Source organism: Anabas testudineus, chromosome 22 (genome assembly GCF_900324465.2).
Source record: "Anabas testudineus chromosome 22, fAnaTes1.2, whole genome shotgun sequence".
In the NCBI taxonomy this organism is placed as follows: domain Eukaryota; kingdom Metazoa; phylum Chordata; class Actinopteri; order Anabantiformes; family Anabantidae; genus Anabas; species Anabas testudineus.
In genome coordinates, this window is record NC_046630.1 from 19,583,049 (window position 1) to 19,606,896 (window position 23,848).

Below are 23,848 nucleotides of genomic sequence, written 5' to 3' on the forward strand. Positions count from 1 at the left end.
CAATATGTAATAATACTCAGTTCCAAGTAAAAGTCAAATTTTAAAGTAGTTTCAGATCGACTTATATAGTTCTACTCTCGGGTATTTTACAACGAAATATAAAAGAACAATATTTATTCCAGAAATGCAGAGCAGTAGGAGTAGACTGCAAAGTAGCATGAAAACAAAAAACTCAAAATAAGTAAAAGTACGATGATGTTGTACCTAAGTAGCTTCAGTAATCGAGTAAATGAACTTAGTTACTTTCCAGGAATGGAACATACTCTCATATCATATATCATCAGACAATAGCCCCATCCCACATGCAGGGGGGCTGAGTGAGGAGACAGTGAGCTGTGACGTTTGACCTACTTTTCTACAAACACGCCACAACCCCACCGACCGCTTTACTACGCCGAGGTCTGAACCTTTCAAGTGTCAGTCCTCCCATTCACGAGCTGACTGTCGGCGAGCTCCGTCGAGCAGACTGCGTGGCAGCGGCGGCACAAACCGCAGAGGAGGCACAGAGAGAGCGAGAGAGAGAGAGAGAGAGAGCCTCCGGGGAGGTGGGGGGGTCAGTCTGTCGCTCTGTCTGTCTGTCTGACTGACTGACTGTCGGAGTTGCACAACAACACGGACCAATGTAACTCGTGGACACCGCTGAAAGCTTTCAAGTGAAGCCCGACACTCCGGACTCCTCTGTAGGTGAGTGAAGACATGGAGCGCACGCTGTAAACAACGGTTGCCAGCACTATAGTGGCGCGTTTTAAAACGGCATGCTGAGTTTATGTGTGCTGACACCAACTTTGCTTACACTGTGGTTGTAACACATTAATGCCCCCTCGACCAGAGTACGGTCTATTTACTCTTGTTGGAAAGCTGTAAAACCAACTTAGCACCTACCTAGCTAGCAACAACCTAACGTTAGCGCTCCAGGCGACCATATGGAAATAATATTTACCCGCTGCCTCGGACGGAAACGAGGCTGCATTGATTCTGCGCTATCTGGTGTAAACACGTTTTTAACGCATTTTTTTCCCCTAAACAACGAGCTGTATGTAACCTGTGTGCTTTGTCATTTGAACAAAATAGTTCAACATCGAGAATGAAATTCAATTCCAGTCACTCGGTCACATTTTTCATTTAACATGTGGTCGCTGCCAAGTCAGTGTGACGCTGTGCTGCCTGTCAGACCAACTCAATCCAATTACTGCTGTTTATCACAACACATAATCGAGCTATTGAGATGTTTCTTTCCTCTATCCTGGCTGTTCTTTCTTAACAGGAAACCACTGCAACACATTGCTAATTTCTGCTCTGTATTTCTCAAAATTGCGTACTTTGAATATTTTTAATGAAACCAATTTGGGTATCACATCAGTGCACATCAAACATGTAATTGCAGCACAATGCAAACTGTTCACCTTTCCTGTACTTTAAAGTTAACCAATAAGTTATTCAATATGGCCTTTGATGATCAAATATAATATAAAACAATATTTGTTGTTTAGACAATGTTGGCTTATTGCGCAAGTGTTACTCATAGACATCACACATAGGCACACACCCCCAGTGAGGGTAAACAGTATGTTAACATGATCCGTTTTTACATGCTGGGTGAAAGCAGAGTCGCGTGTCTGTATTGGTACTGTGTGGTTTGTGGGTTTTTTGGGGGTCTTTATGCATTTACATGAAAAGGTTGCAGTGAGGAGGGTGCAGTGTGGTGCGGGTGCTGTTGAAGGGAGGTTGCTGGTGGTTCTAAGGATGCCTGGGCATTCAAGGTCAAATAACTGGCTAAAATTAGTCACGTGTCAGCTGTGGCAAGGAGCCTGTGTCCTGTGCAACTCAGAGGGCTGGTTAGTATCCACCCAGCAGGAAGCAATGTCTTCACACGTCCTCACTGAATATTTTTAATGCTGCTCTACTATTATTCTCTCTAATTTTGACTATTTGAGGTTTGGAGGAAGTTTCTTTTAAATTTGGCAAACCTCATTGTACTGACATGTGGCAGCATGGTTGTGAACATTACATTTTGGATAGAGGTCTAAACCGACTCATTAATACTCTGACACATAAATCATTATTACAGTTGTCAGCCATGATTGCCAGTTGGAGTTGGAGTTTAGGTTTAGTGGGCTGTTTAATCAGTGAGACAGAAGCAGTTGTAAACATGATTGTTGTTGTAAATTCCTTAAAAAGTTGTAAAACATCAGTTATTTAAATAAAATGTATAATATTTCAGTATTAAATAAGGGAGATATTTACTTTTATTAATTTATTTGGAAATTTTAATAACCCATACTGTGCTAAGTTGGTGTTACTCTGCAACTCAACTTTAACTTATAATCCACACTTGGGTAGCTGATTCCGTTTCTATTCTTTGAATATAGCAGATTTTAGGACGCATTTGTAGAAATGTTCGTGAAGGGCTAATGTATTATCATCCTACTGTTATCAGTATCAAAAACTGACTGGACTGTACTGATATGTGTAAACACAGGCACAAGCACTCTGCTAGAACGTTAGCTATTCTATCAGCTGTAGCATGCCTTTTAGTTATGGCAGTAAATGCTAAAACTAATTCTTTGAATCCTCTTTAGGCTAGCTAGATCATTAGTTTTTGGATAATTTTCCTAATGAATTCTCAATTTAGATGTAGTAAATAGCCATGCAACTTTGTTTGATTGATACAATGCTTTATCTGCTATTACCAGAGTTTGCAGCAAAGGTACAGAAATAAGCAGTACACCATTTGGAATTTTGCCATTACATGGTTTGGCTGCAGTAGCTTTATGATAAAAGTTAACTGATCTGAAAGCATCTGAAAGGAAGTTGGAAGACCAAGAGATGACTAACAAAAGAGATATTTTTGTTCCCAGAACAAGGAACTTAGTAAAGCAAAAGGATGGCTGCATAAAGAACGAAAGAAGGTGTCTAAGTCTAGTAGCCAAGTTTGAGGTCTTCGGCTCAAACAGAAGAAAATTTGAACATTTATTAATTACTGCATGGATGATTATGTTTCAGCTACCAACAAGTTATTTAACCTTAACTGATGCAGTGAGTAGCTTCTCAGTCCTTAATGATTAATCTCTTTCAAAAGGGTCAAATTATTGGCATGCAACAAACAAAGAAAACATCTATGAAGATTGCTGAAACTTCTAAAATTGGGTTAAGAACTGTCCAACGCATTATTAAAAACCAGAAGGATAGTGGGGAACCATCATCTTTGAGGAAGAAATGTTATTGAATATCAATTGAATCATCATGATCAGCAGTTACTTAAACATTTGGTGAAATCAAATTGCAGAAAAACAAAAGTAGAATTAAGGGCTATGTTTAATAGTGAACACGAGTCCAGACCTTAACCCCATTGAGAATGTTTGGAATGTGCTGGAGAAGACTTTGCACAGCGGTCCAACTCTCCCATCATCAATACAAGATCTTGGTGAAAAATTAATGCTACTCTGGACAAGAATAAATGTTGTGACATTGCAGAAGCTTATTGGAACAATACCACGTTGAATGCGTGCTGTAAAAAAAGCTAAAGGCGGTAGGAGGTTAGTGAGAGAGGTAAAAAAGAATCCAGGGATCACCACCAAGGCCATCATGATGAATCTGGGCTCAGCTGGTGGCAACATCTCAAGGCAGACAGTCCAACAGACACTGCATACAGCTGGGTTCCACGGACGCAGACCAAGGAGGACACCACTTCTCCAGATAAGGCACACAATAGCCCGCTTGGCCTTTGCAAGTGCTCATCTGCACAAAGAAGAAGACTTCTGGTCTTTTGTTTTATGGTCAGATGATACAAAAATTGAATTGTTTGGCCACAATGATGTAGCCTTCATTTAGCATAAAAAAGGAGAAGCCTTCAACCCTAAGAACACCATCCCCACTGTCAAACATGGTGGTGGGAACCTGGTGTTTCGGGGGTGTTTTTCAGCCGGTGCACCAGGGAACCTTAACACAGTAAACCGGACAATGAAAAAAGAGCAATACATCAAAATTGTCAACACCAACATCAGACAGTCTGCAGAGAAATTTGGACACCAGTGGACATTTCAGCATGATAACCCAAAACCCACAGCAAAAGTGGTGAAGAAATGGTTAGCAGATAAAAACATTAACGTTTTGCAGTGGCCAAGTCCAATTGAGAATCTGTAGAGGGAGCTAAAGATCAGGGTGATGATAAGGAGACCATCCAACCTGAAAGGGTTGGAGCGTGTTCGCTAAAGATAATTGGGCAAAAATACCATTTGAGACATACAAAAAGGTGATCAGCAATTATAGGAAGCGTTTGCTGTAATAGCCAATAAAGGCTCTCTACCAGTGTAGAGAAAGATGCACCACTCTGTATTTTGCTATTCAGAAAAAAAAGCCTTTTTGTCACCAGAAAGTTGAGGAGCAGGGACTTTCCAAGGACCTATTTCTGCTAGCCTAATTGCTGCAGTGCCTTGAAAGTTCTGACCTTGTTTGGCCTCCACAATACATGTAGTGACTCTATTTACATATTTGCTTTGTGCCTACTGCCAGCAGGCAGAAACATAATATCTGTGTCAGTTTGTCATACGAGATGTGGCAATTTCATACTCCTAGAGAAGGTGTGTTCATCCTAAATTGCCCTTTTAAATTTAGCAGATAAATTGTTGTTGTTCAGTGTGTCACTGTATGTCTATGGTGTGATGGATAATTTTTTTGTTCTCTATTGTAGTTGGCATAAATTTCAAATATGTCAACATTTTCTTATATAAGCATACAAGCTGTATAGGGACATGCACATATAGTACAATCATTTCAGGTTTAGTGGGAATGTTTGCCTGGCCTAGGCAGTCTAAATAACAGATTTCAATGCCGCCATTTTTTCTGTCGCTTTTTTGTGGATGTACCTACGTTGTAATCTATCTGTATAGATTATGCTTATCAGAAAGACATTTCTGCTTAGGAGGTGTAAAGAAGTATTACTCTGAAGGAGAAAACTCATAGCAAGGTTGGTTAAGTTGATGTTTTTGGACACATGAGTCATGAAGAAGGTAGATGTTAGTTCCTGTGACTTGGGAGTTGTGACATGTCACATGACCAACTAGCAAGTACTCCAAGACTGCATTACTCTGTGATTTGTCTAGCAGTGTTCTTGCCGTTTAGCTCAGTTGCTAGAAATATTATATTGTCTACCAACCATTCCCTTCACCTATCAGCAGACCCTTTTTAAAGTCAGAGATGCAACAAGCTGGTGCTTTGCTATCTAGTAGAATGAGTAGAATACACATGCCTACTGTCACAAACATCCAAAATGTCTGCTGTCAACATGAAAACATTATAGTGTTACAAACTGATAACTAAAGCTGTTTTCACATATGCCCTCTGGAGTGTGTGGAGAGTCAGGTCTGGATATTGTGCAGAATTGTGTGTTCACACATGCAGCACACAGCAGGAGAAAGTTCAGGTGACATAAATTCTTATTCAGGGAAAAAGTCAGTTTGATTTTGTGGTGGGGGTGGTTGCTGTGTAGAGTGTTCAGGAGGAATGATGTGATACAAAAAATACAGTAAATGGTCTGCACTCATATAGCGCTTTTCTACCTAGCTGGTACTCAAAGCGCTTTCACCCATTCGCACACACAAGCACACTCACACACCGATGGCAGAGCTGCTATGCAGCTGACCTGACTCAACAGGGGCAACTTGGGGTTCAGTATCTTGCCCAAGGACACTCTGGCATGTGACGTGGCAGCTGGGAATAAAACCACCAATCCTATGAGCCACAGCCTATTGAGCCACAGCCACCCACAGTACATACAGTGCTTACAGTACATCATCAAGAGTCACATGATTTGAAATAATTATTATATATAACTCTGGTTTCCCAATGGAAAGAAGTGCAATCCAACAACAGAAAGCCGTTTTTTAACTCCTAAACTTTCTGGTGTTGTGCTGAGTGGCTCAGCTGAAAGGAAACCCCCCACCGCCCCCCAACCCCCAGCTTGCTGTGAATTCCCCCACCATTTACTTGCTTGGTTGACACCTGGGCTCACACACATTACACAGACTTTGTACAAGGGGGATTGCAGGATAAAGCTAAGTGAGCTTTATCTTCTTAGCTTTATGTTCTCACCTGGGTAAAGTCTGGAGAAGTTCAGGGCTCCAGTGCATGTTTAAAAGCAGCTTAACGCTTAATCTAATTCCTATTGTTTATCTTAGCAGTACGTGCTGCAACTGACACCTGCTGAACTGCAAGTTGTACACCAAAATAAACAGGCCAACAGGGAGCTTTGGTTAAGTTTCACAACCTTAAGTGGCTGTTAATGTTAATAATGTTTGCAGTTTCGTTTAATTTCATTTAAATACTTTTATAGCCTCCTTGTTATTTCTTGTGTCTGTTTCTGTCATAATAGACTACAACATACAAACAAGATGGTGCCCTAGTTACACAATCAAAATGAAGAATTGACAACATTCAAGACAAGATAATATTTTAAAATATTAATCTGGTGTAATTTTCATGTTATGAATCAGCTAGAAAGCAAATCTAAAGAAATTGTAAGCAAAAAGGAATTTCCAAGTTAAGAAATAATAACTTTATTTTATTGTTAAAATTATCAATGATGACTAGAGGTGTCATTGTCCAAAAATCACTTCAGACCAAGTTTTGAGCCACTTTTTGGTTCATATGTCAGCTCTGTTGTTGATTTTTATGTTTTTGGGGGTGGAGCCCTTTGAAACACAAATTACCTACTCTCTGTATGGTCACTTTAATGTCTAACAACACACACAAATGATGCTTTGTTCTGTCGCTTAACAGCGCACCGGATAGTAGCTGATAGATAAACGCTATCCCAAACACAATGTTGTTAGCATAAAGCTAGTGATTGGACCTCTTAAAACAAGAAATATCAGATCTCAGAGAAATTGTATTAAATGTGGGTGCTTCCGGGAGTATTAAAATGTATAAAACACTACAGTGAGAGAGAATGGATGTCTCCAACAGGCTAGTTTGAGTGGTGAGGAAGGAGTTTCAGATGGGTAACATGTCAACTACAACTTTTGAGAGGGTGCTGAGGTCCACTGAACGAGAGCATTAATGAGGGGCAGGTAGTGGTGATAGTTAGCAGAGAACAACAATAATGAACTGTGGAAGAATAACTGCTAATAGTTTGATGGCATTTGTATCCTAAAGCACAATTAAATGACTGTCAAACATTCAGCAGATTGCCAGTGTTGTGGTGTTTTCCCATGTCTTCTTTTTTATAAACCCTATTGTTGGTTCCCTGATCGTTCAAATTATGTCTCAGAGGTTTCCTTCAGCCACTGATTTCTCAATTCTCTGTAGGTCTTCAGATGCTCTGAGAATGCAAAGTAGAAGGTGTGTGTTCTTAAAAGAGGCTATTTGGTTGTTCAGACATGTATATGCTTTAATTCTCAGACAGAGCACTATGTGTGTGACGTATGTAAAGTAGTTGGGGGAAGGTTTAGCTGTTTTTTCAGATGAATAACTTGATAAACTGGATAGTGCCAGAAAAAAGAGTTGTGCCATATCAGAGCAGAGAACATTCAGTTTATCTTGGATGCAAATACAGCATTCAGAAGGCAGGAAGCTAAAGTAAAACACCCATTCTGTTTTGTCTGGTGGCTGTGTGAACATGGATAACGATTGCATGAAATAATGGGTTACCTGGGTAAGAGAACATACTTTCTTGTTATCTATATCTTAATAGATTTTTTTCATTCCAGTTCCATTTAATGTTTCAGATTGTGATGTTTGCTCAAAGTCCTCTGTGTGATACATGGAGCCTCACAAATATACCTGGGGTCTCAGAGTGCACAGACTGATGGTCTCTGGTGAAAGGTCTACTCAGAGTTGCTTTTATTCTGTGGAATGTTGTTTTTGGATGGTATCTCTCTAACTTCAGTGCACACAAAAGCTAATTGTCCGAGAGTGTCTCAGCAGCCTTTCTTAAGGAAGCACCAGGTGTCAGTCTGTGACGAGCTTCAATGCTTATTTACACTCAAAGACAGACCAACTGAAAATTAAGCGTTTAGAATAGTTGTTTTTGTCTGACCCTTTATTATGGGAAAAGTCCTGTCTCTTTCCTATTTTCTGTAGCATTCTCAACAGGTAAAGAACATAACCTTCATTGTGACAGATGACAAGAGAACAGCGACATTGGTTGAGGTTAAGGCTTAATTAGGGTCTGTAGCTCAGGACAGAAATGAAGAGACATAGGCAGCATCTTAACGTTCCAAGTTCTGGCTACAGCCATTATTTATTCTATTTATTTATCAAGATATGGAAAGTGAAACAAGGCATTCTAACCTAGTAATATTAGAAAATGTAATAAAAGAAACATATCGTTTTTAAACCTTCAAGCACTTAAAGGCCTCTTGTGAAGTTTCTGACCAGTGGTAGTACTATGGATGAATGTTTTTATAAGCGCTCCCTTGTTTTGTTTGTCTCAGCACAAAATCAAAGTAGTTATCATATGAGACAGTGGTTTCCTACAGCCTACTGTATCTACAGGTGGCAGGAATCCATTAAGAAACACAGAAATACACTGCTAAATGCAAGAAAATGAGCAAATCGAAATGTTTGTTGGCTTATAAGAAAAATCTACAGGGTGCCTTTAAAGCCCCAGTAACAGTTTTTTATCTCAGCCACTAGATGATCTATTGAAACTCTAAACAAACTGGCACTGTAGACACTCCTTCCATGGCTTTTGTGGAATTTCCACTGAAACGACTTTATGAACGAATGTTTGGTTGTGATAGCCAAATGTAGCTGTTAGCTGTTTTGTTCTGCAGTAGGATGTTCAACAACAGTGCCCAGTAATGACATATTAGTGTTTTTAAAACACATAGTTTATAAGTGTCCCTAACATTGATTGTAGAGACCACATTTACATAGTTATACCCGTACCCCCTAATTTTAGTGAGGAGCGCAATGTTACCAGCTAATTTAGTTTCTAGACCTCATTGTGAAGGTAATCAAGGTAATCTTTTTAACTGAAATTAATTAATAAATGGTAAAAAGTCATACTGGTAAAGATAGCAGAGACTTTGTTGTTTTTTGTTTGTTTTTTTAAGAAGGAACTATTTGACAGCTAGCCAGGGCTAATTTTAAATACACACCTGGAGACATCAAGACATTGGACACCTGGATTTAACTAAGCAAATAGGTAAGAGCCTCCCATTGGATAATGGCTGCATGAATAATTATGGCAAATGTATGCCATAATCAAAGCTAAAGGCGGTCCAACAAAATATTAGTGTGTGACTTTTTTCTGGATAGGCATTGTTTGTGTCTTAAAAGTGAACTTGGTGTGCTAAAAAAGTATAGGCGTACATGGTCACAACACCACAAGTTAAACTAGCATAGTTGTCTAAAATGCATGACTGTAGTCAAAAAGGAACAAACCAGGAGACAAATAAAGACACCATCAGCCTCTCAATCTACGACATTTTTATATTTAGCTTGTAGACACTCATGTGGAGCTGGTTTGACTTTGAAAAGATAAGTTGATGATTTGAAGTCAATGCAAAACTAACCAGTGAATAATATTACAAGCTTCAGGGATCACTTGTCCTTTACAGCATAGCTAAAGTACTGCCACAAACGCTCAGCAAGCTTTATCAGAATCACTTTGCAAAAAAAGTGCCTTATGACAAGTCATTACATCTTGTGGTCAACTGATTGATTTATTGATCGATTAATCAAGCTGATCTTTGACATTTCTGATTAATTTCGGTGACTGAAATTTGTGCTCATGCCAGCCGATTCATAAAAAATGTCTGACTGAATGTTACTCCATGTGAATGTGAAAAATTATTTGGGTGCACCAGTGTGAGTGACTCATCAGGATACATTTTATTAGCACTTGTAAAGAGCAGTGAGTGAGTGAGATTAGTGGATCTAAAAATACAGCTACGCTGTTTGTGCTGCAGTCTCTTCCTTTCTGTGTGAGGGTGGAGTTCAGCTCTTTCACATAGAGCGAACAGTAGGCAGGAGAACAGAGGGAGCCCAGGTGAGGAGGAACTACTAGTTTACAACTATATTTTTGTTAATGTACACATGAAGAACGTGAATAAAATGCCAATAAAATAGTTTCTCAAAACTAGTAGTTCTCAGAATAACAAACATCCCACTTCTCTCAAGACATTCAAGGTGTTCAGAGACAGTATGAAGTGCAGGTCTCTAAAGATTGGCATCACAACATTAAAGATACGGTGTGGTTCAGAGAGATGCTTTCAGACAACTTTAAATGCAAGATGCACACGACCCTACTGAAAATATCACTGTCTAGTGCTACACAATTTACATTTAGTAGACACTTTTATCCAAAACAAGTTACAAGGGTAGGCGTAAGGAGGTCTTGCCTAAGGACCACCAGGCCACAGCTGGGATTTGAGGCCCAGTCTCCCACATGGAAGGCAGTCTTACCACTACACTAACCAGCCACAATTATATACTGACCACCATTATAAAAGGAGAGAATTGTGTTAGAAAATTGGCCAGATTGCAACGTGTTCTTTATGTGTTCTATACAAATCACCAGTTTTGTGTTATGCCAAAACTTGCATTTAGCAAAATGAGTGTATAGTCACAATAACCAAACAAAGATTAACTGATGGTGGCTAGGGTAGTGCTCAGTCACTGTGTGTTTTGGGTTAGAAGAAATACTGTGTATAGGCCCATTACAAAAAATAAGCAATTTTTGGAATTGTCCTAAAATATTTAACTAAATTTACAGGGAATTATCACATGTTCTTCCACTGACATCCAAAAACTAATAACACTGATCAGCTTCCTTCAGAGCTCCTTCATTTTTAGTAAATATCTAATTTTAAAATGTTAGCTGCTGAATTAAGATGATATAAAATAAATTACAGTACATCTGCTTAACATCAGGCTGTCAGCATTGTCGTTGTGAGCATGTTGATGTCAGCATTTACCTCTGAAGTCTTATGTTGTACATGTTCTGTCTAATTTGCTTAATTTTCATAGATTTTCAGATGTGCTAGAATTAGTAAGGAATATGTGTTTGAGTTCCAAGTGTAGTTCCTGACTATTAATAGTTAATCTCTGAAATCTGATCTGGTCCATCCCATGTGAGATTACAAAACACCACCACTTTACAACATATACGCACATAATCTCCTACATCTGAGATTAATGTATGCTACATTTACAAAAATAAATGAGATCAATTATGTTTGAAGTTTTAGTTATATACAAATGTGCTCTTTAGCATTACCTATTAATGTTTCCCTGCTCTTACTTGCTGTTTTTAAAACTATGTTTCTTGGGAGTGATTAAAAGAGTGCCTTGTTCCAAGATATATTTTACAGTTTTCTGGATAAAATATTGTGCAAGAAAGCAGGGAGGTAAGTGGACCACAATATCGCTGGATTTGAGAAGAATCATAAATCTTTTAGGCATTTGTTCACAGGAGAGTTTATCCCTTTTGGGGTGTGAGTTATTTTCTCTGCAGGAGTCCACCACACAGCCTGTGTATTTTGGTGTGCTTAGTTAAAAACCATACAGCTGGCGGCGCATAACCAAAGTCATGGCATGAGGCCCATTTGGCATCACTAACATTTTAATGGTTAGTAGAGCTGAGTAGGTTAAAGTAAGTGCAAGTTAGCACATGCACTCTTGGGGGGGTAATGTTTGCAATATTTTAGAACAAAGGGGCAAGTTCCAGCAAGGCCCAGTTTAGACATTTTAGCAGCTATTTATGGTCAAAATAAGTCATTAATACACCCTTTGAGTGTGTTACTCACTCTTTTAGTTTGTCTTTATTTGAAAAAAATCTGGAAAGACAAGGAGGAGGCACAAGATCAGGCTCAGATGACTCAGCTATAGTCACTAGAAGAACAGAGAGGATACAGTTGCAGCTACTCACCAGCTCGCTCCCAGACATTTTTTTAGTGACCCACTTGTTTGGAAATGGCCTTCACATTTCCAGTTAATACTAGAGCAGTGTCTCCACCATTATGAATCATCACCAGAGAAACCCAGTAAGCTTCAACTCCCTTGTTTAGCCTTTGAGTTAGCAGATAGGTTACAGTATATAAATTAACTGTAAAGCTTGCTTTCAATATGTTGATTTATTATTTAAATGTATTATTTGGAAATTAGTTTTATTGCCTTTTTATTACATTATACTTTTTTTGCTAGTTATTAGAAACCTGCTGTTATGGGGGGTAAAATGTAAAGTTTGATCACAAGAAATCCCTACAGAAAGGGGAGTCTGGGCTTGTGACTGTAAAGTTGTTCAGCAGAGGTTTTTCCTAACCAAAAAAACATTTCACATACACTAAAACTAAAAACGGCTGTGGTCCCTTAATCCATACTGACAACTAGCATGATTTAAACTATTGATTTAATAAGTTGCACACATAAAGCAGCATGGAAGGCATATTGAAGTCCATGATTCTAATGAATTACACCGTTTGTCAAATGTATTGCTTTTTTGAGTGCACGCATCAGACAGAGATAGAGGAATAATCCTGTTTCTAGTTAGACATGTATTTAATTACCACACATATTCAGCTAACTTGTTAGATTGAAAATGTTTGCCTCTGTTGTTACACCAGCTTGAGCACTAGAGCATCAGGAAAAAAGCTGCTAAATTTGCTCAAGAAATATAAAAATAAATAAAATATAATGGTGTAAAAGAACATTTTACCACATCTTGTGACAAACTACACAAAATACTACAGAAATTAAAGCAGAAATTTGACACTACTTACTTCACATTAAATGTGTTCAAGCACAAAGCACACATTTTAAATGTTGCCATCTAAGGTACTAAAAATATAATGTTAGCATTTAGCTCAAAGCACTGCAGTGTCTAAGCCTCCTAAAGCAGTTAATTTAGCTGTAGATGTGCAGTAACGCCTAACATATATTCAGACAACTAGGGAACACACTTCTTTTCCAGTTTGCTACTTCTTCTTGTTTTAAGATCAGTGTAGATTCTGAGTCATCCAGGTGAAGCTACCTGTCCAATATGCGAACATCATTGTCCTCGATTGTAGTGAAACATTTCAACCCATCAAGTAGGAGGTCCAGTTGCCCTGACTCAACTTCCAGATTCTTATTTTATTTTTGATTTGTGTTGGTGGTTGGAAAATAGCTTATTAATAGCTTAGAATTACCACAACCTTCTGGATTGTAGTGCACTCCATTTTGCTTTCTTTGCTTTTGCAATTTATTACAGATTCACTTAAGGTGTTGATGTTATCACAGCTGGTCCCTAATGAGCCCAGAGTTCTTCTCAAAATGTTCAGAATTTTTTTTGCAAGGTTTCTTCTCATAGGTTGTAAAATATTTTTAATATTAAATTCACTTAGTGATAAGAACATGAAACACAGACCAGTGTCTGTGGTCTCAATTTGAAATAGCAGAAAACAATTAAATTCCAAAAGCTTCACATCCTTTTCTATGCCACTGTATTATCACAAGGCAGCTGTTGGTTGAGCTGTCATCCACCGATCGTGGGGTCTGTGGTTAGATTTCTGGCTCCTGCTGTCATCTCACATGTTGAAGTTTCCTTGGGCAAGACACTTTACCCAATGTTGTTCCCCAGTGTGTCAGGCCAGATGCATGGCAGCTCTGCCATTGGTTGTGTGTTGTGTGTATGAAAGGGTAAAAAAGGATGCAGTGTAAAGTGCTTTGAGTACCAGTAAGGTAAAAAAGTGCTATATACAGTAATTGCAGATCTTTTATATGTTTATACCTGAGACATTATCTAACATAGTTGTACATATGCATATTAAATCTATGAAGGTATGACTTGTGTGTGTTTGAATTCAAAGTAACTTATATGGGCCTTTCTGTGGCTCACCTTTATATGCTCTGTGATTATAATATGGCTGAAGAAATTAACTGTTACTTACTTGTTGCAGTACTGGGTGAGTGTGATGCCACCATGGAGGCACAGAACAACAACCAGCCCACCTTAGATAACCACAACAATCTCTATAAAATACCTGGTCAGGAGGATCAGGTAAGAACCTTAATCTACAGTATATGTTATGCAGCAATATTTGAAACTCTCACAAATTAAGGTTATGGTTAAAACATTATGTCCCTAGCTTTGATAAAAGCTGAAGGAGTGATCTAATGAGCATTTATAGTGCTGAATGATGATAGAGGAAACAGCTAGTCATGTAGCAAAAGTTATGATTTTGCCTTCACTAGTAAAAACTTAATATTCATCAGCACCTCTAGATGTGGGCTGTTACACAAAAATAACTATGGAAAATTAGCACAAATCTTATAGCTATATAATATCTTATATAGAAACTATTTTATGTTACATGTCATGTCACGTCATATTCTAAAAAAGACAAATCAGCAGCTGCACTGTAGTTTTGTTCAAATCATGACCATAGACCACAGCAATAGTTTTTTTTTTCTAGCGTGAGATGCATGTTAGAGGCAGCAAAGCTCTGTAATGCAGTATGATTGGTAAACATTTGAATATCGTGTTTTCTTATTTTAGAAGAACGTACCAAGCTGTAAATTCTGCTGCACAGCAAACTTCCGGATTGAGAAGAAGATTGGCCGGGGTCAGTTTAGTGAGGTCTATAAAGCTACGTACCTGCTGGAGGGACAGCTCGTTGCACTCAAGAAAGTCCAGGTACAGTACTCTGCCATGTATAGAATTCTGCTTTAGAACTGCGCCTTTAAATAAGGACGTATTTATTATTAGCAAAAGTTTAATCTGCAAGTGTTTTGGTAATTGAAAATCATAATTTTTAGACAAAAACAGCCCAATATTCTCTGGCTGCATCTGGTCCGATGTGAGGCATTTAAAATAATTTTCTCTGTACATTGTAAGTCATAGGGATTTGGACTCCTTTTCGAACAAAAAAAGAGCTTTAGAGATGTCACCTTCGACTCCTAAAAATTACGATAAAAAATTGTTTGTATTTTAAAGAAAGTGATTAATTACATTATAAACAATAATAAACAGAATAATTGAAGTAGCATGTTAGCTTGTGAATATCATTTTGTAAATCTGTGATGTATCAAGTCAGTGTTTGCCATACCCAGTAAATTCATCAGCTGATCTTGCGTTAGTTTGAGAATCTTCCAGTTTCAAATCTCCTGTTTATGTTGTTAATGAAAATTAGCTTTTAGTTTAGTAGTTTAGCTTTCAGAATCTTAAGTGATTAAATTAAGTAGCAAGTCAGTAGGCTGGTAACGTGTAAGTGCAACCACTATGTACACCTCTACAATACTCTATATTTATTTCTACTATACTATTTATACTATTTATTCTGAGCATCTTTGCTCATGGTCGGCCATCATCACAACAAGTATAATCAAATTCTGTAGGAAGCACTGCAAGTAGATATGATCACTGATGGTAAACTGTAGAGCCTGACTGGCATTGGTGATCCTATCAGTTTGGAAGATTGTAGCTCATCACAGATACATTTATTTTGATGTAAATGTGGACTGATAAGGATTTCTATCTGTGTCATTACAGATCTTTGAGATGATGGATGCCAAGGCTCGTCAGGACTGCATCAAAGAGATAGATCTACTAAAGGTAAATAATATTGTTTTCATTGATTCAGCGAGAACATAATATTATTGAAAGATTTTCCAGCACTGTTTTAGAGGAATTTACCACTTTTGAATTATTTGATACTTTTCAAGCTCTGTATGGTGGTACGGAAGAATCGAAGCATTTGCTTACACCATCGCTTTCAGCCGTAAGCCTTACCTGTGTTAAAATGACCAAATAACAGTTTAAGAATGTCTAGAAATAATTGGTACTCTCCTGTTTGTACACTGCAGCAACTGAATCATCCCAATATAATCAAGTACCTAGACTCCTTTATTGAAGACAGTGAGCTCAACATTGTGCTGGAGCTGGCGGATGCTGGAGATCTCTCCCAGATGATTAAGGTCAGAAATTTCTCACAGGCAGTTGATCCAGTTTCCCAGACTTATGACAGTCTCTTTGTGTGGACTAATTCCCTCTTTTACCTTTTTAGTATTTCAAGAAGAAGAGGCGACTCATCCCAGAGAGAACTATATGGAAATACTTTGTGCAACTCTGCAGTGCTCTGGAGCACATGCATTCACGCAGAATAATGCATCGTGGTAAACAGCTACCTATAGATTAAAGCTTGATTTATGCATCTGCAAAAGATTTACACATCCTCTCCCACAAACCAAACCAGATATCAAGCCAGCCAACGTGTTCATAACAGCCACGGGAGAGGTAAAGCTGGGTGACCTGGGATTAGGCCGCTTCTTCAGCTCTAAAACCACTGCAGCTCATTCCTTAGGTAAAGCACATTTACAGTATATATGTAGTAAAGTATTTACAGTTTGCTATGTTACAGATTTATTCCAAAATTGATAAAATGTATTATTTCAACATAAAAGAAGTTCGTTTGAAATCTTTGCAATTTTATTAAAAACAAAATATAAAAAAATCAACTACATAAGTGTTCAGTCTTTGCCATGACACTGAAAACTGAGCTCTGGTCATCCTTGAGATGTTTCTACAACTCATTTGAAGTCCACCTGTGGTGAATTCAGTTAATTGGACAGCTCCAATTAACTGAATGCAGCTCCCAATAAACACAGTGGCCTCCATTAAAGGGAAAGAGTCCAGAACCATAAGGACTCTTCCTAGAGTGGGCTGCCCAGGCAAAAAGAGAGAGTGGGAGAGAAGGCCTTAATCAGGGATCAAAAATCCAATGGTCATCTTGAAAGAGGCCCTGCATTTTTCTGCAGCACTCTACCAATCAGGCCTGTTTGAAATAGCTAGACAGAAACCACTCCTCAGTAAAAGGCACGTGGCAGCCTGCCTGGAGTTTGCCAAAAGCCACCTTAAAGACTCTCAGACCATGAAAAACAAAATTCTCTGCTCTGATTAAACAAATTGCGGACTCTTTCGCATGAATGCAAAGCATCATGTCTGGAGGAAACCAGGTACCGTTCAGCACCTGGCCAATACCATTCCTACAGTGAAGCATGGTAGTGGCAGCATCATGCTGTGGGGATGGTTTTCAGCAGCAGGAATTGAGAGACTCGAGGAAAGATAAATGCAGCAATGTACAGAGACATCCGTGATGAAAACCTGTTCTAGAGCACTCTGGACCTCAGACTGGGCGGCTCTAAATCAGGGCAATGAACCTAAGCACACAGCCAAGATAACAAAGTAGTGGCTACAGGACAACTCTGTGACTGTCTTTGAGTGGTCCAGGCAGAGCCCAGATGTGAGCCCAATTGAACATCTTTGGAGAGATCTGAAAATAGCTCTGCACCGATGCTCCCCATCCAACCTGATGGAGCTTAAAAGGCACTACAAAGAAGAATGGGAGAAACTCCAGAGAAATAGATATGTTAAGCTTGTAGCATCATACTCAAAAAGACTTGAGGCTGGTGCTAAAGGTGCTTCAACAAAGAATTAAGCAAATGCATGTGATTTTTTTCCAATTTCTGAATCTTTTTTTTTTTTTAAACTGCAAAGATTTCAAACAAACTTCTTTCACTGTGACAATATTTTGACACTTTTTGTATAATTTTAAGGAAAATTATGAATTAAATTCATTTTGGAATAAAATAAAAAGTTAAGCACTGTGAATACTATTTGGATGCACTATACATGTATATTACTGCATAGGTTTTCTTTTATATAAGCTTGGTATAAAGGTATTCATACAACAGATAACAGCTCTGCTGTGTGGTATTTTCTGTTCAATCTATTAAAATCTCATTAATGATATGTCAGATGTAAAGTACATTATAGTGTATCTGCTAGTCTTTAGAGTTGGTTCAATAAGGGGTTCTTGTATTTCTTTGCTGCAATAAGGCACGCGTATCAAAGCATTTTTCATTTTTTAGAACAATGTTTGTTTGATTTACGTGTTACTGTCTCTTTGTTCTAGTGGGGACCCCCTACTACATGTCACCAGAAAGGATCCATGAGAATGGATACAATTTTAAATCTGATATCTGGTCCCTGGGGTGTCTTTTATATGAGGTAAGTAAGTTTCTCGTTTTTACAGACAGCTAATGATTCAGACAAATAGCTTTCCCACCTGGTTTTGTCGCTGTATAAGATAGAAATGATATACACATCAACCAATAATCAGCAGTTGGTGGCGTGGGTACCAGCATGCCCTGTGCCCACGCCTCTGTGTTTGTGCATAGACCTGTCATAATAAATACATTATTATTGCATTAGCATGTGAGTTATTTAGCTAGTATCAAAGTTACAGTAACACATATTGTTACTGTAACTTTGACACTAGACTTATAAAGAGACTGTTGGCATCAGTTAGTTTGAGGCCGTAAATAACACTATGTGTACCAACTTTACATACACTGGGGTGGTGGCAGAGCAGTCATCTACAAACCCCAGGGTTAGTGTTTAGATTCCTGGTTCCTCCTAGCTATTTGTCAAGGTGTCCTTGGACAAGACACCGAAACCCTGTAGTAGCGCTGTAATGTAATGTCTGGCAGCTGTGCAACCACAATGTCCCCAAGAGGATAAATAAAGTATGTCATCATTATTATTATAATGTAGCAGAAGGTGTGGCAAAAGCAGCATTGAGTATCTGGAATAAAATGGTCCTAATATGTGAGTAATATCATCCATCACAATTATTTCTAGGGCAATATACAAATTACACTAACAAAACTAGGTATAGGTATCATGTATTCACACAGCTGCAATTGGCCCAATGTTTAACAGCAGTTAAAAACCAGGTGTGGGGAAAAGGAGACAGATCATGACCTATGTGGCTTTTGTTATGAATCAATAAACTGGAACTGGCAGCTCACCTTGTGCCAGCACATGTGCACTTGAAATTATACCTGAATATAAAGGGTATAAAGTTCCAAACAGCAGGCAAGACGAGCTGAACCGTGATCTGTTTGGGTTTTGTGCTGTATGTCAGTATAAGAAAGACCAGAAAAATAGAAATACCTGCAGGACTTAAATAAATAAACTGTGATAAACACTACCTTACTTACCTACTTGCAGTATCACATTTGAAGCCTCCTATGACCTTAAACATCAATTTCACTGACATATCTTTATTTTTAGTCTGTCAAAGGGCTTTATGGTTTCATTTGATAAGCAATGTGGAAATTAATATTCTTGTTGTTATAACTGAAGAGATCAAAATACATGTAGGCAGTTATCAGAAGGTCTTATCAGTGTTAATGGCCTTTAAAGCTAGAGAGAAGGAAATCAGAGGGAAAGGAGCAACATCCTGTGTGAGTGGAAGCAGTGTGATTTCAATGGCAAAAACAAAAACCAAACCCAGAAACATTAAAGCATAATGGCAAAAATATGTGTGTTTAAAAATGTGTGCCTCAATATTGCCTCAAAAATCCCTGAATTCAACTAGTATTGCAGCAAACATAGGTAGCACACACAATCAAGACGGCAGGACAAGTGATTTAAAGAGCAGGTATGTGTGCTATAGCAGGAAAAAGCTATCTAGATTCAGTTGGGACTTTCACATCCCTCTGCATGCCTGCCATCACTGAAAACATAATAACCCCTATTCTTAGTCACATTTCCTTGTTCATTCATTGGAATGCTGGGCCATTGTTATGACAGTCATCTACAGAGAAAGCGGCTCCACAGTCCTCTGTGTTCTGGAGCTTCTCTGTGCATGTGAGACTGATTGATTGGCTAACAGCGCCTGAATGAGCAGCATTATGTTTTATGTTTGTCTCTCTGGCTGAACTATTGTATCTGCCGCATGTGATACCATATACTATTTCACTTGTCATAACTTTATTTCTTCTTCTCTTCCGACATGCTTTCCTAAATTGACTTTTTAAAAACTTTTTGAGCTTTAAAGTTCCCTTGCCTTGTTTATTCTAAAATCATACCAAACGCGTCACAGGCTGGGTAACAGACAGCATCCCGAGAATGAGTGACAACTCGTGGTCTAAAAGCCAGTTTTGTTTTCTGACAGTTAGGCCACTGTTTTCCGTGCTACTTTAAGTATCTAAGTTTGTCCCTGACTGTGCTCCTGAATTTCACTGGCCCGTCCTCTGTCAATTTATTCTGTAGCCTAAACTGTGACAAGCTACCATTTAAAGACTTGCACACACTGAAGTGTTCTTCCTTCAGGCAGCTTGTGCTCAGCAAATGTCACTACAATCAGCCTACAGTGTTATATTATATAATATGTTGAGGGCAAATGCAAATTGAGTGGGAAGTTGAATGATCCTAAATTACAGTGTCCTGAGATATATAGATGGCCTGTCCAGGGTGTTCTCCACCTTTTACCCTATGACAGTTGGGTTTAGGCTGGGACAGACTGGTAGACACCCCCACTGACGTGGCAAAAACAGTTTTCCTTTTTTTCTTAGAACATTAATATCTTGGACATCAGTCAAAAACAGTATTATCAGGGCACTGGGGAAAGACTGTATTTACCGTCTTACCATCTCTTACCCTTAGCAGTACTTCTTAATCCAAGCTGTCTTCCTCTTCCTATAGATGGCAGCGCTGCAGAGTCCGTTTTATGGAGACAAGATGAACCTCCTCTCCCTCTGCCAGAAGATCGAGCAGTGTGACTACCCTCCTCTTCCACCTGACCATTACTCTGAGAAGGTAGAGAAACATAGTAATATTGATCCCTACTAATAATGCCGATTTCATCTTGTGTCCATTTCAAGTTTCTGTTCTTACATGAACCAAACAATTGTGTGAAAATAAGCTAGTTTAGGAACTGCTGGAAGGAATGCTATTGTAGGTCTGCAGTCCTTCCTGTTTCTAGTTTTTGTGCTATGCTGTCGCTAACACTAACACTTGAGTGAGTCACACTGGGTTATATGTTCCTTTCCTACCATCAACTAGGAGCATAACAGTAACTTAGACAGTAAATTAGACACAGAAACTCTGAATTCATTTTTGCTGTGAGGCTTTCAGGGACAGTACAGAGTGTAGGTCATATGTTTGTTGAAATCCCCCAACTGCCAAAAGACCACGTCACCAACTTTTATTGATCATGGTTGATTTATAATGTCAATAAAAGGATGAAACATTCAAGGGGGTGAATACTTCTTATAAATATGCTGACAATAACACTAGCTTTACCCTTGAAACTAATCCAACCTGCTTTCAACAGCTGCGGAACCTAGTTAGTATGTGCATAAACCCGGAACCAGACCAGCGGCCGGATATCGTCTTTGTGCTGCAGATTGCTAAACAGATGCACATGTGGACTTCCAGCACCTGAGCACCACCTCTGCTCCAAGCCTCCTCCAAGGACCTCAAACCACTAGATGTGAGCTCTGTCTAGTCTTGCTGAAGAGCGTTTACCTTACCCTCATCTTGACAAGAGGAAACCACGGAAAGACTTGGAAGGTGGTTTGTGATGTTTCGACATCCAGACACCCACTCGCTTTCTCTGATGGAGGGTGTGAAGAGATGCTGCAGCGGTGCGACACTCGAGGAAAGTGGAATTTATCAAAACACACTTTGTTACTTTGTGAGGTGTCTGCATCTGTGGCCTTCTCTGTAGCTACCTTTAGAGGACAGAGCTGTGATATAGCTGTGTCACAGTAGGATCACAGATTTCTCTAAGCTTTTTCTTAACTCCACAGTGGTTGCATTCCAAGTTCATACCCTGTGTTTCAGGTAACCTACGAAGTAGAGGTAGGCTATATATATGTGTGTGTGTGCCATCTAATCTTATCATACGTAGTTTTTTCTCATTATAAATACATGTAGTACATTATGTTGTGGAAAGTGGAAAGTTAGCAAATACATACTAGCAGTTACTGATGGAAAAGAGCTGAGCTGTGATACATTTTAGTAGTTCTATCAGAAGGTCATGGGTCTGTGACCTTTATATAGGCGCATCACCTACACATAATATGTTTAATATCTCAGCATTTTTAAGTTTTAGAGCGGCTGTTTTCCCCAAGCAGTGTATCGAATTCAGGGTGTCAACCACATCTCAGTCTTCATCAGTGGAGTTTTCTCAGTTGTCAGTGGCGTTTACAACTATGAGATGTAGTGAAATTCTTTTCACACCCAGCAGAGTGAGAGTTGAGAGTTTATGTCCGACTGATGTATCCTATTCCAGTATTCGCTTTCTTAGTTCTTTAGTTCTGAATTTAAGCCCCACCAGCTCTCTGGCACTTTGGCTTCTAAAGGCTTCACTATGCTCACCAGCTCCTTTCTTAGCTTTGGGCTTGTCCTAATACCAGCACTTGAAGTATTTCAGAGTATAAAAAGTTAAGTGCCTGCTTGACTTGTGCGACCTAGCTGCCTGTTGGGACTGCAGAGATTGGAGCTTTATCAGTAGGACATAGGTCCAGACAGACGCAAATACACAGTGGATCTTTGTTGGTTAAATACAAATCAGATGACCCTGATTACTTAATTACCATTATAGGAATAGTCTGATGATGTTCCATTATGGGAAACGTAGGCTTTGTCTTAAGTCCCCAACATTGTAGAATGGTTAGCAATGCTAAATTGCTAAAGTAATCCTTAAATTAGTGATTATACATCTGTGTTATGAGACGATGAAATTGTGATCTTGTGATAATTATCCAATTACAACTGCTCTTGGCTTCCTTGATATTACATGAGGATTGGACGTGTGCGTGTGAACTCAGTAACTGTTCTCACTCCTGAGTTTTATTACTTACAAACTTTGCCAGCTACTGATTTAATCATTCAAGCTCATTAGTTAACTATAGTTTGCTTTTGTGGTGATTTTTCTTTAATACTTGACATTTTACATATAATTTCCAGTATTGATAATTTAAATAAAAAGGAAACTTTTGTCTGAGTAAAGCATATAAAACAAAGATTTACAGCTAAAATCACAATCATCATTTTCCCTGTGAAAGTGAAGAAATGGCATGTTATTGTAATGTTGTTCCACTTTACTGAATTTGTTCATAAAAATGAAAGAGAAGGTGTCTGTGCCACGGTGAAGGTGTTGATTAGTGTAAGAGTATAGTTCCAGTTGTATGTGATGTAAAGTAGCAGAATGCGGTTTCTGATCTTTTTCAAAGTGTTTATATGTGTAAATCTAAACCATCTTTACTGTGAATATGTAAACACCGTAGGCTTGATATGCTGTGAAAGTTTTTAGACTGTGCTAAAAAACAATGTTTGAAATGTCCCTATTTAAGGAGCAGTTATGATGCGCAGTGCCTTACCACAGAAATATCAATGTTAATTTTAGTTGATGACAATTTGTTTTCTCTGATAATGAAATAAATGTATTACAAACACAAAGGAGATGTTTTCACATGTTTAGACAACTCGTATCATTACCTGCAACTAGTCAGTCAAGTATTGTACCATTGTGATTTTTATCGTTTCTCAGCTACTTTACCTTTGAATTTCGCAGCCAATTGCTTTTTCTTTTACATTTGTAGTAAAAAAAAGTGTTTTCAAATTAAAGATAAAGCAACTGAATGCAGATGAAGTGTTTTTTGTTCCAATCATGTAATGAGAGGCCATGTCAATGAAAGCATAATGCCAACACGCAGTGATGTGTGGCTTTGTCAGCTAAGCTAAGCTCAGTAGAGTCATCATACATGCTTTTATTTTGAAGTAGAGATGCTCACTGTAGAGTGAGTACAACACAACCTTCTTGATTCTACTTAGTTTTCACTCTTGTTAAATGATAGGTTCCCTTTTTGTTTGTGGGATTCTGTCACACACATGCACACAGTGACGTCTCCTGAAACACACAACTTCCTGTTTTAATTTAAATGCCAGTTGTATTTTCTGATTAGGACCAAAGCAAACGAATTAAGGTGTGAAGACACCACAAATGTCAAGATTTAACTGGACATTCTGGTAATGGTGACTTTGATAATTAATGGTAAATGGTATGTA

General features: G+C 38.5%; 1 protein-coding gene across 2 annotated transcripts; it reads left to right on the forward strand.

Moving 5' to 3' along the window:
* Nucleotides 1–378: 378 nt before the first annotated feature.
* On the forward strand, nucleotides 379–23,422 carry LOC113148344 (serine/threonine-protein kinase Nek6-like). Of its 2 annotated transcripts, none has more exons than XM_026340023.1 (10): nucleotides 379–684; nucleotides 13,884–13,984; nucleotides 14,483–14,620; nucleotides 15,476–15,538; nucleotides 15,790–15,900; nucleotides 15,990–16,098; nucleotides 16,179–16,286; nucleotides 17,898–17,992; nucleotides 20,477–20,590; nucleotides 21,108–23,422. In XM_026340023.1, exons 2-10 carry the CDS (start codon nucleotides 13,907–13,909, stop codon nucleotides 21,216–21,218), a joined length of 927 nt encoding a protein of 308 aa, XP_026195808.1. In that variant the 5' UTR covers nucleotides 379–684; nucleotides 13,884–13,906; the 3' UTR covers nucleotides 21,219–23,422. The 2 variants fall into 2 exon arrangements, with proteins under 2 accessions (XP_026195808.1, XP_026195807.1); XM_026340022.1 differs by lacking the exon at nucleotides 379–684 and adding an exon at nucleotides 7,519–7,651.
* The last annotated feature ends 426 nt before the right edge of the window (nucleotides 23,423–23,848 follow it).

What these genes read in the sequence shown, in the direction of transcription:
- LOC113148344 (XM_026340022.1), top strand. An exon ending in TTGCACTCAAGAAAGTCCAG is followed by an intron (nt 14,621 to 15,475) that starts GTACAGTACTCT and finishes GTGTCATTACAG; the next exon opens with ATCTTTGAGATGATGGATGC. An exon ending in ACGCAGAATAATGCATCGTG is followed by an intron (nt 16,099 to 16,178) that starts GTAAACAGCTAC and finishes AAACCAAACCAG; the next exon opens with ATATCAAGCCAGCCAACGTG.